Source organism: Salmo salar, chromosome 01, assembly GCF_965601325.2.
Source record: "Salmo salar chromosome 01, fSalSal1, whole genome shotgun sequence".
Classification (NCBI taxonomy): Eukaryota; Metazoa; Chordata; class Actinopteri; order Salmoniformes; family Salmonidae; genus Salmo; species Salmo salar.
Window position 1 is genome coordinate 100,182,501 of NC_138291.1, and position 18,674 is coordinate 100,201,174.

General features: G+C 44.4%; 1 protein-coding gene across 1 annotated transcript in view; it reads right to left on the bottom strand.

The window, feature by feature from the left end:
- The window catches only part of LOC106610997 (integrin alpha-9), a 161,202-nt gene that overhangs the window by 133,213 nt on the left and 9,315 nt on the right, over positions 1-18,674 (bottom strand). The window contains exons 3-4 of the mRNA XM_082978367.1: positions 14,333-14,439; positions 3,071-3,194 (exon numbers count right to left, since the gene is read on the bottom strand). Of these exons, the coding sequence (XP_082834493.1) occupies positions 3,071-3,194; positions 14,333-14,439 (231 nt within the window). The remainder of the gene's footprint in view (positions 1-3,070; positions 3,195-14,332; positions 14,440-18,674) is intronic.

Sequence of the window (18,674 nt, forward strand, 5' to 3'; positions counted from 1 at the left end):
ACAGGGTGTATTGATACACCATCCAAAATAACTTCCCCATGCTCGAAGGCATATTCAATGTCTGCTTTTTTCATTTATACCTGTCCACCAATAGGTAGCCTAATTTATTTTTTTATTTTTTTATTGAATATTAAAACATACAATCTACCTGCAGTGAAGACACTCAACATTACATTCAGCAATCTATCAGACTCCCATCAAGAGGGACCCATAGGAGCAACCAGGGTCAAGCGCCCCGCCCAAGGACACGTTGACAGATCTCACACCAAGTCAAATCGGAGACCCAAACCAGCAACATATCGGCCAAAGGCCAAAGCTCCCAACCGCCAGGGCACCAAACAATCAAAATTCCCCCCCCACAGTTCCCCGAGAGCTGCCCCTCCACCATCCGAGACTGATGAAATGATGTAATTTTGTCATTCAAAGTTTATAAATGGATTATTTTTGTTATTTTTGACTTTCATCTTTGACCGTCATTCTATCCCCACCCAGCAACTCCACTCCCACTTGTCTCAAGTTCCACACCCCAACACTCAGTTTCCCTCAGCCCATCCCACCTATCTCTGCTGGGCACACTCTTCGAATTTCTACGCACCATACAGTTGAAGTCGGAAGTTTACATACACTTAGGTTGGAGTGATTAAAACACGTTTTTCAACCACTCCACAAATTTCTTGTTAACAAACTATAGTTTTGGCAAGTCAGTTAGGACATCTACTTCGTGCATGAGACTTAATTTTTCCAACAATTGTTTACAGACAGATTATTTAACTTATCATTCACTGTATCACAATTCCAGTGGGTCAGAAGTTTACATACACTAAGTTGACTGTACCTTTAAACAGCTTGGAAAATTCCAGAAAATGATGTCACGGCTTTAGAAGCTTCTGATAGGCTAATTGAAATCATTTGAGTCAATTGGAGGTGTACCTGTGGATGTATTTCAAGGTCTACCTTCAAACTCAGAACCTCTTTGCTTGACATCATGGGAAAATCTAAAGAAATCAGCCAAGACCTCAGAAAAACAATTGTAGACCTCCACAAGTCTGGTTCATCCTTGGGAGCAATTTCCAAATGCCTGAAGGTACCACGTTCATCTGTACAAACAATAGTACGCAAGTATAAACACCATGGGACCACCCAGGAGTCATACCGCTCAGGAAGGACACGCATTCTGTCTCCTAGAGATGAATGTACTTTGGTGTGAAAAGTGCAAATCAATCCCAGAACAACAGCAAACAACCTTGTGAAGACGCTGGAGGAAACAGGTACAAAAGTATCTATATCCACAGTAAAACAAGTCCTATATCCACTGCTCCAAAACCGTCATAAAAAAAGAGAGACTACGGTTTGCAACTGCACATGGGGACAAAGATCGTACTTTTTGGAGAAATGTCCTCTGGTCTGATGAAACAGAAATAGAACTGTTTGGCCATAATGACCATTGTTATGTTTGGAGGAAAAAGGCGGTGGCTTGCAAGCCGAAGAACACCATCCCAACCCTGAAGCACGGGGGTGGTAGCATCATGTTGTGGAGGTGCTTTGCTACAGGAGGGACTGGTGCACTTCAGAAAATAGATGGCATCATGAGGGAAGGAAATAATGTGGATATATTGAAGCAACATCTCAAGACATCAGTCAGGAAGTTAAAGCTTGATCGCAAATGGGTCTTCCAAATGGACGATAACCCCAAGCATACTTCCAAAGTTGTGGCAAAATGGCTTAAGGACAACAAAGTCAAGGTATTGGAGTGGCCATCACAAAGCCCTGACCTCAATCCTATAGAAAATCTGTGGGCAGAACTGAAAAAGCGTATGCGAGCAAGGAGGTCTACAAACCTGACTCAGTTACACCAGCTCTGTCAGGAGGAATGGGCCAAAATTCACCCAACTTATTGTGGGAAGCTTGTGGAAGGCTACCCAAAACGCTTGACCCAAGTTAAACAATTTAAAGGCAATGCTACCAAATACTAATTGAGTGTATGTAAACTTCTGACTCACTGGGAATGTGATGAAAGAAATAAAAGCTGAAATAAATCATTCGCTCTACTATTATTCTGACATTTGGCATTCAAAAAAAAAAGTGGTGATCCCAACTGACCTAAGACAAGTAATTTGTACTAGGATTAAATGTCAGGAATTGTGAAAAAACTGAGTTTAAATGTATTTGGCTAAGGTGTATGTAAACTTCCGACTTCAACTGTATATCTCTCAACTATGCTGTGATGTTTAAAATATAGTTTGAATCTATCTAATGAATAGAATCCACAGATTGCGAGTTGAAGATACTAAGATACTAAGAGTATTAGTTAGTATATTAGTAATTGACTGACCAGGTCTCTCCAGCTCTCCCAACAATGCTATTTCTATGGTCAATTTTAGATTAATGTTATGCATTTTCAGCCATTCCTGAACCTGAGACTAGAAGCAAGCTACCTGAGGGCAATACCAAAACAAATGGTCTATTGATTCTTTATCCTCACAACAAAATCTGCAGAGCTGTGATGATTGTTTGCCCCAAATATTCAACAAAGTGTAGAAAAAGTGTAGAAAACGTCAAAGTATGTAAATACTTTCTGAAGACACTGTGTATAGTTTACCAAAAAGGACATGTTTCTACACTATTAGATCTAATACTGAAGTATAAAGCTGTGTTTCTCAATCTTGGGTACTAGTTCCCGCCAGAGTAAGTGGCTTATAAAGGGGGTACTCATGAGAAAATAGACCTATTGATCAGTCGTTCATGAGGGGGTACTTCAGACAGAGCAAAATGTAATTAGGGGTACAGTAACCAAAAAAGATTGAGAACCATTGACATTACTGTACCTTCATACCAGGGAATGAGGGCTGGGGTCCTGCCCTGTAGAGTTGGTGTGTGTGTGTGTTTGTACAACTGTACCTTCGTAGCAGGGGATGAGGGCTTGGGTCCGGCCCTGTAGAGTTGGTTGGTGTGTGTGTGTGTGTGTGTGTGTGTGTGTGTGTGTGTGTGTGTGTGTGTGTGTGTGTGTGTGTGTGTGTGTGTGTGTGTGTGTGTGTGTGTGTGTCTGTGGTGTGTGTTTGTACGACTGTACCTTCGTAGCAGGGGATGAGGGCTTGGGTCCGGCCCTGTAGCGTAGGAGGGATGATGGAACAGTAACCATGGGGAAGGATGAGCTCAGAGTCATAGAAGACATTCTTCCAACGATGGGCACAGGCCTGCATCCGACACAAGAGAGGTACAGTCAGAACACAAAGACAGACACACAGACACTAACAGACAGAGACGTGACTTCTCACTCAGGTGTGACTGGATCTGCTGGCCTACTCTGAGATAACAGAGAGCAGAAAGTTGGACAGACGGCTGGACAGACAGAAAAGATGACAGATGTACGCAGCACACACACACACACACACACGTACACCCACTCCATCATACCCCCACACACTTTAACCAATGATGTCCATCCAAAAACACCTGAAGAGACATAATTAAATATTGTTCCTTCTCTCATAGTGGAGCTGCTAAATTAATTGTTCTGAGAGACGAGGAGGGATGAAGGCACAGCCAACTGTGACCATAACAGCCCTGGTCTCATTGGTCTGTGGTGTGACTGTCCGAACATCAGATTAAGAACACCCCCTGCTTCCAAAACAGCCATTTTCTATGTGGTGAGAGAAGAGCCTAACTTCTAATTAGACCTAACTCATAACATCTTCATACGTACATTTGACTTGCTAACGAGGTCTCTTTTCACACTAATGAACCAAACTGCAACTATGATGGATGTGTAACCAGGCCAGTTCAGTGTAGCTTGGTTCAAGTTAGCTGAAGAACATCCCCTGCTTCATAATAACATCCTGAGTTCCTAACAGTTCTCATAACATGTTCATCATAACATCCTGGGTTCCTTCCTAGTATTCGTGTGCATCCACAGGCAGAGATATTTCTTTACACATGTCCATTTCAGCACAGTTCCAGCAACTGCAGTGGATGCACAACCAGGCCAGCTCAGTACAGCTTGGTTCGGCTCAGTTCAGTAGTGTGAAATGCTCCTGAACTGAGTTCTAACAGTTCTCTAGTTTAATAACTGAGTTTTAACAGTCCTCTAGTGTAATAACAGTTCTAACAGTCCTCTAGTGTAATAAGAGTTCTAACAGTCCTCTAGTGTAATAAACTGAGTTATAACAGTTCTCTAGTGTAATAAGAGTTCTAACAGTCCTCTAGTGTAATAATTGAGTTCTAACAGTCCTCTAGTGTAATAACAGTTCTAATAGTCCTCTAGTGTAATAATTGAGTTCTAACAGTCCTCTAGTGTAATAACAGTTCTAACAGTCCTCTAGTGTAATAAACTGAGTTATAACAGTTCTCTAGTGTAATAAGAGTTCTAACAGTCCTCTAGTGTAATAATTGAGTTCTAACAGTCCTCTAGTGTAATAACAGTTCTAACAGTCCTCTACTGTAATGCTCCTCTGGGCTATGAACACAAAGATGTCATGACTCTCCAGAGTGCAGCAGCCCATTGTGGAACCAACTCACAGAGGTAAATAGACAAGCACTGTAAATCACAATCAAGAGAATGTCCAAAAGAAGAGAACTCAACTGACATTCAACATTTTATGGTGCATTTTTTAAAACAACTCAATTTTTGGGATACAAAGGTAAACAGCACACAGTAAAATCACTCCGGTCCCAGAAAGTTGTTTTCTTCATTAATATTGTTGGGCTCCCGAGTGGGGCAGCGGTCTAAGGCACTGCATCTCACTACAGACACCCTGGTTCGAATCCAGGCTGTATCACAACCGGCCGTGATTGGGAGTCCCGTAGGGCGGCGCACAATTGGCCCAGCGTCATCTGGGTTTGGCAGGTGTAGGCCGTCATTGTAAATAAGAATGTCTGACTTGCCTAGTTAAATAAAGGTTAAATAAATAAATAGTGCATTGACAGTATTCCTCAAAGAATCATTTAGCCTCCTGTGTTTTGGATAAACATTCCAAAACTAAGTGTGTGTGTGTGTGTGTGTGTGTGTGTGTGTGTGTGTGTGTGTGTGTGTGTGTGTTGTAAGGAAATAGGAAACTACGGCAGTGGTCTCCAAGCTTCTTTGCACAAATAATGCCACAGAAATGTGGTCAGACTTCAGACTGTGTGCCAAATGGCACCCTATTCCCAGACAGTTATGTTCTTGATGCTTTTCCCCACCCACCCTCCTCATATTTCTTTCTTACTCATATACTGTTGAAAAAGTCCAGTCCAGTCTGTTACACAGCCATTTGAAGCAGGTTGTGGACACAGAGAGGGACTTCAGATGAATGTCTGGCAGAAGGATGGCTGGGTTGAGAAAGACTGATGTGTTTTAGAGCTGAGTAGTCGGACCTAAAGTACAGCGCCAGCAGAGCAGCCTGGCCTACAGCGCCAGCAGAGCAGCCTGGCCTACAGCGCCAGCAGAGCAGCCTGGCCTACAGCGCCAGCAGAGCAGCCTGGCCTGCAGAGCCAGCAGAGCAGCCTGGCCTACAGCGCCAGCAGAGCAGCCTGGCCTACAGAGCCAGCAGAGCAGCCTGGCCTACAGAGCCAGCAGAGCAGCCTGGCCTACAGAGCTAGCAGAGCAGCCTGGCCTACAGAGCTAGCAGAGCAGCCTGGCCTACAGCGCCAGCAGAGCAGCCTGGCCTACAGAGCCAGCAGAGCAGCCTGGCCTACAGAGCCAGCAGAGCAGCCTGGCCTACAGAGCCAGCAGAGCAGCCTGGCCTACAGCTCTAGCAGAGCAACCTGGCCTACAGAGCTAGCAGAGCAGCCTGGCCTACAGTGCTAGCAGAGCAGCCTGGCCTACAGCGCTAGCAGAGCAGCCTGGCCTACAGCGCTAGCAGAGCAGCCTGGCCTACAGCTCAAGCAGTACTATTGATGTTCCAACAAGCTACTAAACCACATTCAGTACTAGAACACAAGCAGTATGCCTACTCACTCCAAAGTACCAGTATATTATACAAGTAATACACTTTAGTAAGCCCATAATGTTAAGGTTTTATTTTTTGACCAGGATCAGAGACCAAATTATGGAGCTGTTCCATTGTCATACATGCTGCTGTCCTATCTGAGAGCTGATTGGTTTAGGTATCAGTTAAAGACAACTTATTGGTTAAAATGTAGGCCTCTTTCAGCAACACACAGATGAAATAACTGTAGTTAAGGGGCTGTATGTATTAAGCATCTCAGAGTAGGAGTGCTGATCTAAGATCAGATTCCCCCTGCCAATGTAATCTTATTCATTGTGATCTAAAATACAAAACAGATCCTAGATCAGCACTTGTTTGTTTGATACATACAGTACTGAGCCACATCTGCCAAGCAGCCAGTCCTTGGAGAGAAACTTGAGTCACTGAGTCCATTCAGATGAGATAAAAATAAAATGTCAGCAGGGATCTACAGGCGCCCCATGCATGGACACATGGCTCCAGAACATCACTATCTTTCTGTTATCACCAAACCTGATGGCCAGTTTAAAACAACTACTTGGACAAACTGCCACTTGATTTTCTATAAAATCTAAATGTTTTTGTATCACTTTATTTGATGAGTCCTTTTACAGATGGTCTACTACTATCAACAAAATATAAACTGCAACTCTGTTGATAAGCAACAACTTGATAGTGGTAGGGTCAAGGTAAGAGTTAGGGTCAGGTTAATAGTTGAACATCTGTAAACCACCTGTAAGGGAAAACAGTATGTTAAATACTTAAAGGTTCTTTAAAGGTGATTGATTGGCATAACAACCATTGGAAGTGGTATGAGCATTATGCCAATATACTCCCTCAGATAATGGAAGTATTAAAATGGAGAGTGACCATGGCAAAAACAGGCTTCAGGGCCATGCAATGTCCCCCAGGGCCAGAGAGGCTTCAGGGCCATGGAATGTCCCCCGGGCCAGAGACAGGCTTTAGGGCACTGTAATGTACCCCAGGGCCAGAGACAGGCTTCAGGGACATGGAATGTCCCCCAGGGCCAGAAGCAGGCTTCAGGGCCATGGAATGTCCCACAGGGCCAGGGACAGGCTTCATGCCCATGGAATGTCGCACAGGGCCAGAAGCAGGCTTCAGGGCCATGGAATGTCCCCCAGGGTCAGAAGCAGGCTTCAGGGCACTGTAATGTCCCCCAGGGCCAGAGACAGGCTTCAGAGCCATGGAATGTCCCCAGAGGAAGGCATCAGGGCCATGGAATGTCCCCCAAGGCCAGAGACAGGCTTCAGGGCCTTGGAATGTCCCCCAGAGGCAGGCTTCAGGGCCATGGAACGTCCCCCAAGGCCAGAGGCAGGCTTCAGGGCCTTGGAATGTCCCACAGGGCCAGAGGCAGGCTTTAGGGCCAAAGAGAGAGGCTTGGTTCCTTCATCACCCACTGCAGGCTGCAGGAGTTAACACTTCATAAAAGTAAGGTTAGAAGACCACCACCGTGGAGGGGCCAGGGACTGAAGCCTAAACATACCCAGCCAGCTGCCCTCTGATTTAAAAAAAAAATGTTTTTATTATTGCACCTTTATTTAACCAGGAAAGCCAGTTGAGAACAAGTTCTCATTTACAACTGTGACCTGGCCAAGATAAAGCAAAGCAGTGCGACACAAACAACAACACAGAGTTACACATGGAATAAACAAACGTACAGTCAATAACACAATAGAAAAGGTCTATATACAGTGTGTGCAAATGAGGTAAGATTAGGGAGGTAAGGCAATAAATAGGCCGTAGTGGCGAAGTAATTACAATTTAGCAATTAAACACTAGAGTGATAGATGTGCAGAAGATGACTGTGCACATTCAATGAAGTAGAGATACTGGGGTGCAAAGGAGCTAAAAAATAAATAACAATATGGGGATGAGGTAGTTGGATGGGCTATTTACAGGTGCAGTGATATGTGAGCTGCTCTGGCAGCTGGTGCTTAAAGCTAGTGAGGGAGATATGAGTCTCCAGCTTCAGTGATTTTTGCAATTCGTTCCAGACATTGGCAGCAGAGAACTGGAAGGAGGCCAAAGGAGGAATTGGCTTTGGAGGTGACCAGTGAAATATACCTGCTGGAGCGCGTGCTATGGGTGGGTGTTGCTATGGTGACCAGTGAGCTGAGATAAGGCAGGGCTTTACCTAGTAAAGACTTATAGATGACCTGGAGCCAGTGGGTTTGGCGACGAATATGAAGCGAGGACCAGCCAACGAGAGCATACAGGTCGCAGTGGTGGGTAATATATGGGGCTTTGGTGACAAAACGGATAGCACTGTGATAGACTGCATCCAATTTGCTGAGTAGAGTTTTGGAGGCTATTTTGTAAATGACATCGCCGATGACAAGGATCGGTAGGATAGTCAGATTTACGAGGGTATGTTTGGCAGTATGAGTGAAGGACGCTTTGTTGCGAAACAGGAAGCCGATTCTAGATTTAATTTTGGATTGGAGATGTTTAATGTGAGTCTGGAAGGAGAGTTTACAGTCTAACCAGACACCTAGTTATTTGTAGTTGAACACATATTCTAAGTCAGAACCGTCCAGAGTAGTGATGCTGGACGGGCGGCCAGGTGCGGGCAGCGATCAGTTGAAGAGCATGCATTTAGTTTTACTAGCATTTAAGAGCAGTTGGAGGCCACGTAAGGAGAGTTGTATGGCATTGAAGTTCGTCTGGAGGTTAGTTAACAAAGTGTCCAAAGAAGGGCCAGAAGTGTACAGAATGGTGTCGTCTGCATAGAGGTGGATCAGAGAATCACCAGCAGCAAGAGCGACATCAATGATGTATACAGAGAAAAGAGTCGGCCCGAGAATTGAACCCTGTGGCACCCCCATAGAGACTGCCAGAGTTCCGGACAACAGGCCCTCCGATTTGACACACTGAACTCTGTTTGAGAAGTAGTTGGTGAACCAGGCGAGGTAGTCATTTGAGAAACCAAGGCTGTTGAGTCTGCCGATAGAAATGTGGTGATTGACAGAGTTGAAAGCCTTGGCCTTTGCACAGTACTGTCTTTTATCGATGGCGGTTATGATATCGTTTAGGACCTTGAGCGTGGCTGAGGGGCACCCATGACCACCTCGGAAACCAGATTGCACAGCGGAGAAGGTACGGTGGGATTCGAAATGGTCGGTGATCTGTTTGTTAACTTGGCTTTCAAAGACCTTAGAAAGGCAGGGTAGGATAGATATAGGTCTGCAGCAGTTTGAGTCGAGAGTGTCTCCCCCCTTTGAAGAGGGGGATGACCGCGGCAGCTTTCCAATCTTTAGGGATGTCAGACGATACGAAAGAGAGGTTGAACAGGCTAGTAATAGGGGTTGCAACAATTACGGCAGATCATTTTAGAAAGAGAGGGTCCAGATTGTCTAGCTCAGCTGATTTGTAGGGGTCCAGATTTTGCAACTCTTTCAGAACATCAGCTATCTGGATTTGGGTGAAGGAGGATGGGGAGGCTTGGGCAAGTTGCTGTGAGGGGTGCAGGGCTGTTGACCGGGGTAGGGTTAGCCAGCTGGAAAGCATGGCCAGCCGTAGAAAAATGCTTATTGAAATTCTCAGTTATCGTGGATTTATTGGTGGCGACAGTGTTTTCTAGCCTCAGTGCAGTGGGCAGCTGGGAGGAGGTGTTCTTATTCTCCATGGACTTTACAGTGTCCCAGATCTTTTTGGAGTTTGTGCTACAGGATGCAAATTTCTGTTTGAAAAAGCTAGCCTTTGCTTTCCTAACTGCCTGTGTTTATTGGTTCCTAACTTCCCTGAAAAGTTGCATATCACGGGGGCTATTCGATGCTAATGCAGAATGTCACGGGATGTTTTTGTGCTGGTCAAGGGCAGTCAGGTCTGGAGAGAACCAAGGGCTATATCTGTTTCTGGTTCTAAATGTTTTTAATGGGGCATGCTTATTTAAGATGGTTACAGAAGTCAACAAATGAGAGCGCCTGAGGAATGGGAGTGGAGCTAGGCATTGCAGGTAAAGGATTAACATCTCCATCACCAGAGGAGCAGAGGAGGAGGAGGATAAGGGTACGGCTAAAGGCTATAATAACCGGTCGTCTAGTGCGTTCGGAACAGAGAGTAAAAGGAGCAGGTTTCTGGGTGCGGAAGAATAGATTCAAGGCATAATGTATAGACAAGAATATGGTAGGATGTGAATACAGTGGAGGTAAACCTAGGCATTGAGTGACGATGAGAGAGGTATTGTCTCTAGAGACACCATTTAAACCAGGTGAGGTCACTGCATGTGTGGGAGGTGGAACAAAAGGGCTAGCTAAGGCATATTGAGCAGGGCTGGAGGCTCTACAGTGAAATAAGACAATAGTCACTAACCAAAACAGCAATGGACAAGGCATATTGACATTAGGGAGAGGCATGCGTAGCCGAGTGATCATTGGAACCAGTGAGTAGCTAGGCGAGCTGGAGACGCGGCGATTCAGACAGCTAGCGGGCTGGTGCTAGCAGGCTAGCAGAAGGGCCTTAAGGGGGACATCGCAACGGAAGTCTGTTGTAGCCCCCTCGGACGGTTACATCGGCAGACCAGTTGTGATGGATCGGCAGGGCTCCGTGTAGGCAGTAAAAGGGTCCAGGCCAATTGGCAAAATAGGTATTGTAGCCCAAGAACTTGGCTGATGGACCTCTTCAGCTAACAGTCCGATATGCTCTAGACAGCTAGCGGGCCACGGCTAGCAGGCTGGCGGAGGGGCTTTCTGGGGACGTTGCGACGGAGGAGCCCGTTGAAACCCCCTCGGGCGGATTACGTCGGCAGACCAGTAGTGATGGATCGGCGGGGCTCCGTGTCGGCAGTAAAAGGGGGCCAGGCCAATTGGCAAAATAGGTATTGTAGCACAAGGAGTGGCTGATGGACCTCTTCAGCTAGCCGGGAGATGGGCCTAGCACGAGGCTAGTTCCAGGCTAACTGGTGCTTGCTTCGAGACAGAGACGTTAGCCAGGAGTAGCCACTCGGATAACAGCTAGCTAACTGCGATGATCCAGGTGAAAAGGTTCAGAGCTTGCAGTAGGAATCCGGAGATGTGGAGATTTGGTGGAGAAAAAAAGCAGTCCGGTATGCTCTGGGTTGAATCGCACTGTGCAGACTGGCAGGACTTGACTGGGCTATGGTTGGCTGATGACCACTAGCAGTGGCTAACTGACTATTAGCTAGTAGCTAGTTAGCTGGCTAGCTTCTGTTGGGGGTTCCAGTTCTAAAGTATAGGAAATAGCAGATCCATACCACATTGGGTGAGGCGGGTTGCAGGATAGTTGAAATTGAGGTTAAAATTATAAAAAATATATACGAAAAAAAAAGATGTATACACGGGACACAACAAGACAAAGACAAAAACGTCTGAACTGCTACGCCATCTTGGAGTAAAGCTCCAAACAAAGATCCTGGAGTGAAGATCCACATCCACGCTAATACTTTAGATATTACTACCATAATTTCCGGACTATTAAGCGCACCTGAATATAAGCCGCACCCACTGAATTAAAAAAAAACATTATTTTGAACATAAATAAGCCGCACATGTCTATAAGCCGCAGGTGCCTACCGGTACATTGAAACAAATTAACTTTACACAGGCTTTAACGAAACACGGCTTGTAACAAAAATAAATAGGCTTTAACGAAACACGGCTTGTAACAAAAATAAATTGGCTTTAACAAAACACGGCTTGTAACAAAAAATAAAAAATTAGCAGTAAGGTTTAGTTGTCTTTTTGCACTGAGTCAATTCCTCATGCTGCTGTTTCCAACGTCGTATCATCAACTCATTAAGACCAAGCTCCCGTGCAGCAGCTCTATTTCCTTTTCCAACAGCCAGATCAATCGCCTTCAACTTGAAAGCTGCATCATATGCATTTCTCCGTGTCTTTGCCATGATGAGGGTGACAAAATGACTACCGTAATCAGAATGATGGGAAGTTTGAGAGCGCTCGATTTAATCTAAACAGTAAACAAAAGTTGTTTGACCGTAACCCGTTCGGCAATTTCATTGGTCTAATGAAAGCTTCATGCCGCCAAAAAAACTGAGCACGTCACAGAATGTGTTTTTTTGGAGAAAAAAAAATTGAAAGCGGGAAAAATCCATATATTAGCCGCATCATTGATTAATCCGCGAGGTTCAAAGCCTGGGAAAAAAGTTGCGGCTTATAGTCCGGAATTTACGGTACTACAAACAGTTGGTCTGTTGATTACTTTAAGACTAAATAGGTGTTTTTAACTTTAACTGCTAACAGAATGATAGCGGCATGCATGGTTCACAACTATCTCTGACAATAACCATCACAAGAAAACATAGATTTTTACATGCTCTCACGCACATGCACACAGCCGCACACACACACACACACACACACACACACACACACACACACACACACGCACAGCCTCACAAACACATACGCACCCACATGGGAGTAAAGCTCACAAATAAAACAGAATTAAACAAAGAAGGACATCCACAAATAAACAAAAAAAGAGTATGTCCACAGTCGCCGTGTCGTATAAGTAAATTATTTGGAATAGAGTTGTGTCCACTTATCCAAATCAAATGCCAAGTACATGAGCCTCTACTTGAAAACCGGAGAATGGAGGGAAATGCATATTCCTGTTAGAGAGCATTTAGATGTTACGAGCAGCTGGGTTTTAACTATGGGGTTCATGGAAAGACATTTGTAAATATTATGGTGGTTTAAACGCGGCATCTTTTGCTAGCATTCATGGTTTGTGTTAAACAATTGCTGAAGTAACTAGGTTTTCAGTTACTGTTTTCAGTTATTGGTTTCAGTTACTGATTTGAGCAACAAACAAAAAAATACCAACAAAAATTATAATATTTAAACAGCAGCAGTAAAATAACAATAGCGAGGCTATATACAGGGGGTACCAGTACAGAGTCAATGTGGAGGCTATATACAGGGGGTACCAGTACAGAGTCAATGTGGAGGCTATATACAGGGGGTACCAGTACAGAGTCAATGTGGAGGCTATATACACGGGGTACCAGTACAGAGTCAATGTGGAGGCTATATACAGGGGGTACCAGTACAGAGTCAATGTGTGGGCATCGGTTAGTCGAGGTAATTGAGGTAATATGTACATGTAGGTTGAGCTAAAGTGACTATGCATAGATAATAAACAGAGAATAGCAGCAGCGTAAAATAGGGGGGTGGGGCAATGTAAATAGTCTGGGTAGCCATTTGATTAGCTGTTCAGGAGTCTTAATCTGTTAAGAAGCCTTTTGGACCTAGACTTGGCGCGCCGGTACCACTTGCCATGCGGTAGCAGAGAGAACAGTCTATGACTAGGGTGGCTGAAGTCTTTGACAATTTTTAGGGCCTTCCTCTGACACTGCCTGGTATAGAAGTCCTGGATGGCAGGAAGCTTTGCCCCAGTGATGTACTGGACCATTCGCACTACCCTCCGTAGTGCCTTGCGGTCGGAGGCCGAGTAGTTTCCATACCAGGCAGTGATGCAACCAGTCAGGATGCTCTCGATGGTGCAGCTGTAGAACCTTTTGAGGATCTGAGGATCCCTGCCAAATCTTTTCAGTCTTGTGCCCTCTTCACGATTGTCTTGGTGTGTTTGGACCATGATAGTTTGTTGGTGATGTGGACACCAAGGAACTTGAAGCTCTCAACCTGCTCCACTGCAGCTCCATCGATGAGAATGGGGGCGTGCTCGGTCCTCCTTTTCCTGTAGTCCACAATCATCTCTTTTGTCTTGATCACGTTGAAGGAGAGGTTGTTGTCCTGGCACCACACGGCCAGGTCTCTGATCTCCTCCCGGTGATCAGGCTACCACCGTTGTGCCATCAGCAAACTTGATGATGGTGGGAGTCGTGCCTGGCCATGCAGTCATGAGTGAACAGGGAGTACAGGAGGGGACTGAGCACGCACCCCTGAGGGGCCCCTGTGTTGAGGATAAGCATGGCGGATGTGTTGTTACCTACCCTTACCACCTGAGAGCGGCCCATCAGGAAGTCCAGGATCTAGTTGCAGAGGGAGGTGTTTAGTCCCAGGGTCCTTAGCTTAGTGATGAGCTTTGAGGGCACTATGGTGTTGAATGCTGAGTTGTAGTCAATGAATGGCATTCTCACGTAGGTGTTCCTTTTGTCCAGGTGGGAAAGGGCAGTGTGGAGTGCAATAGAGATTGCATCATCTGTGGATCATCTGTGGATCTGGTATGCAGATTGGAGTGGGTCTAGGGTTTCTGGGATAATGGTGTTGATGTGGGCCATGACCAGCCTTTCAAAGCACTTCATGGCTACAGACGTGAGTGCTATGGGTCCAATGTAAGGGAATGTGCAAGTATAGACTTCTGGACACACAGATGAAACAGATGATTCAAACAGATGTACAGGGCTGTACTGTGACCTTTGAACTCACCAGTATTTTGCCATTGGGTTTGTCCTGCCGGGCGAGGCTGACCCCCATCCACTCATCATCCCTGTCTCCCTGGCACGTCTTCCCACAAGTCTCCCGGGGCTTATTCCCTGCAGGAGCGGGACAGAAGACAGCAGTGTGTTAACAATGACTGTAATATGGTGTTACAAAGACGATGACTTTCCCATTCTCCGGGAGCCAACAGATGGGATACCTAGAGACAGTCTCTAATACAGTTCTAAATACTAGCTGAAGTTGATCTTTGATCTTTTGTAGATGTAGCGGAAGTGGTTCGGTGAACTTTGTTCCCATGATGAGTGATCTTGCTTGAGGTCTGAGGACTTGTGTTAGCTGCCCTTAGATAATGCCTTGGCTTTAGCTCATCCAGTGAACACAGTCTTAAGGCATAGGGACAACCTGGGTTCAACCCTGGTTTAACCTGTTGGGGATAGGGGGCAGTATTTGCACGGCCGGATAAAAAAACGTACCTGATTTAATCTGGTTACTACTCCTACCCAGTAACTAGAATATGCATATAATTGTTTGATTTGGATAGAAAACACCCTAAAGTTTCTAAAACTGTTTGAATGGTGTCTGTGAGTATAACAGAACTCATTTGGCAGGCCAAAACCTGAGAAGATTCCAAACAGGAAGCGCTCTCTCTGACTATTTCTTGGCCTTCTTGATAATCTCTAACCAAAACAGGGGATCTCTGGCATAACGTGACATTTTCTAACGCTCCCATAGGCTCTCAGAAGGCGCCAGAACGATGAATGGTGGCTTTGCAGGCCATGGCTGAAAAACATTAGCGCATTTGGATAGTGGTCGATCTGAGGACAATGAGACTGGAGGCGCGTGCACGAGCCGACACCATGTTTACTTTCTCTCTCTTTGAACGAAAACAACGACTCCCGGTCGGAATATTATCGCTTTTTTACGAGAAAAATCGCATAAAAATTTCTTTTAAACAGCGGTTGACATGCTTCGAAGTACGGTAATGGAATATTTTGAATTTTTTTGTCACGAAACGCGTCGGGCGCGTCACCCTTCTTTACCCTTCGGATAGTGTCTTGAACGCACTAACAAAACGGCGCTATTTGGATATAACTATGGATTATTTGGAACCAAACCAACATTTGTTTTTGAAGTAGAAGTCCTGGGAGTGCATTCTGATGAAGAACAGCAAAGGTAATCAAACTTTTCTAATAGTAAATCAGAGTTTGGTGAGTACCACACTTGGTGGGTGTCAAAATAGCTAGCCTGTGATGGCCGGGCTATCTACTCAGAATATTGCAAAATGTGCTTTCACCGAAAAGCTATTTTAAAATCGGACATAGCGAGTGCATAAAGGAGTTCTGTATCTATAATTCTTAAAATAATTGTTATGCTTTTTGTGAACGTTTATCGTGAGTAATTTAGTAAATTCACCGGAAGTGTTCGGTGGGAATGCTAGTCACATGCTAATGTAAAAAGCTGTTTTTTGATATAAATATGAACTTGATTGAACAAAACATGCATGTATAGAGGTTAAGTGAGGTTTACTGTTGAACAGTCTGACAATTTCAGGCCATGGAATACCTGACAGCCTTTTATCATTGTTGACAAGCCCATGTAGTGTGTGTGTGTGTGTGTGTGTGTGTCAAATTAAAATAAAAAGTTATTTGTCACATGCGACGAATACAACAGGTGTAGACCTTACCGTGAAATGCTTACTTACAAGCCCTTAACCAACAATGCAGTTAAGAAAATAGAGTTAAGAAAATATTAACTAAACAAACTAAAGTAAAAAAAATAAAAATAAAATAACAATAAAATAACAATAATGAGGCCGTAGACGACAAAACCTATTCACCCTCAGGAGACTGAATAGATTTGGTATGGGTCCTCAGATCCTCAAAAGATTCTACAGCTGCACCATCGAGAGCATCCTGACTGGTTGCATCACTGCCTGGTATGGCAACTGCTCAGCCCCCGACCGCAAGGCACTACAGAGGGTAGTGCGTACGGCCCAGTACATCACTGAGGTCAACCTTCCTGCCATCCAGGACATCTATACCAGGCAGTGTCAGAGGAAGGCCCTAAAAATTGTCAAAGATTCCAGCCACCCTAGTCATAGACTGTTCTCTCTGCTACCACACGGCAAGCGGTACCAGAGAGCCAAGTCTAGGTCCTAGAGGCTTCTAAAGAGCTTCTACCCCCAAGCCATAAGACTCCTGATCATCTAATCAAATGGCTACCCAGACTATTTCCATTGCCCTCCCCCCTCTTTTACACCACTGCTACTCTCTGTTGTCATCTATGCATAGTCACTTTAATAACTCTACCTACATGTACATATTACCTCAATTACCTTGACTAACCGGTGCCCCCGCACATTGACTCTGTACTGGTACCTCCTGTATATAGTCTCCACATTGACTGTACCGGTACCCCCTGTATATAGCCTCCACATTGACTCTGTACCGGTACCCCCTGTATATAGTCTCCACATTGACTCTGTACCGGTACCCCCTGTATATAGTCTCCACATTGACTCTGTACCAGTACCCCCCTGTATATAGTCTAGTTATTGTTATTTTACTGCTGCTCTTTAATTACTTGTTACTTTTATTTCTTATTCGTATTTTTTTTTCTTAACTGCATTGTTGGTTAAGGGCTTGTAAGTAAGCATTTCACTGTTAGGTCTACACCTGTTGTATTCGGTGCATGTGACTAATACAATTAGATTTTGATTTGAAATAGCACCCTATTCCCTATATAGTGCACTAATTTTGACCACGACCCATAGAGCATTACTTTTAACCAGAGATCTATGTAGGGAATAGGGTGCCATTCGGGACAGAGTTGCAGTAAGGTCATCCTACCCTGTTTAACCTCTATGGGCTAGGCGGGACGAATTCGTCACACCTACGTAACAGCCAGTCTAATCCAGTGGCGCGATTTTTTAATCGTTTGAAATACTATTACTTCAATTTCTCAAACATATGACTATTTTACAGCTATTTAAAGACAAGACTCTCGTTTATCTAACCACACTGTCCGATTTCAAAAAGGCTTTACAACGAAAGCAAAACATTAGATTATGTCAGGAGAGTGCCCAGCCAGAAATAATCAGACACCCATTTTTCAAGCTAGCATATAATGTCACCAAAAACCCAAACCACAGCTAAATGCAGCACTAACCTTTTATGATCTTCATCAGATGACACACCTAGGACATTATGTTATACAATACATGCATGTCTGTTCAATCAAGTTCATATTTATATAAAAAAACAGCTTTTTAAATTAGCATGTGACGTTCAGAAAAAGCATACCCCCCGCAAACTTCCGGGGAATTTACTAACAGTTCGCTAAATTACTCTCGATAAACGTTCACAAAAAGCATAACAATTATTTTAAGAATTATAGATACATTACTCCTCTATGCACTCGATATGTCCGATTTTAAAATAGCTTTTCGGATGAAGCACATTTTGCAATATTCTAAGTACATAGCCCAGCCATCACGGCTAGCTATTTCGACACCCGGCAAGATTAGCCTTCACCATAATCACATTTCCTATAAGAAAAATGTTCTTACCTTTCCTGTTCTTCGTCAGAATGCACTCCCAGGACTTCTACTTCAATAACAAATGTAGGTTTGGTCCCAAATAATCCATAGTTATATCCAAATAGCGTCGTTTTGTTCGTGCGTTCTAGACACTATACGAATGGTATTCCACGGTCGCACGCATGGCGCATGGCGTGACAAAAAATGTCTAAATATTCCATTACCGTACTTCGAAGCATGTCAACCGCTGTTTAAAACCAATTTTTATGCCATTTATCTCGTAGAAAAGCGATAATATTCGGGAATCTGCAATAAACTAAACAGCCGAATTAAAATACTCCACGGGGGCTAATCGCGCACGCGCCTCATTCCATTGTCACCTAATGGGACACTTGAATAAGGTGATAATCTGTTTCAGCCTGAGGCTGCCTCGTCAACCTTCATGATTTTCCCGGGTCCTGAGAGCCTATTGGAGCCCTGGGAATTGTCACGTTACAGCTAAGATCCTTACTCTTCAATAAACAGATGCAAGACGCACGACTCCTTGTCAAACAGGCCACTTCCTGCATGAAACCTTGTCAGGTTTTTGCCTGCCATAGGAGTTCTGTTATACTCACAGACACCATTCAAACAGTTTTAGAAACTTTAGGGTGTTTTCTATCCAAACCTGAACAATAATATGCATATTCTAGCTTCTGAGTTGGTGTAGGAGGCAGTTAAAAATGGGCACATATTTTTCCCAAAATTCTCAATACTGCCCCCTAGCCCAAACAGGTTAATCATTACAGAATG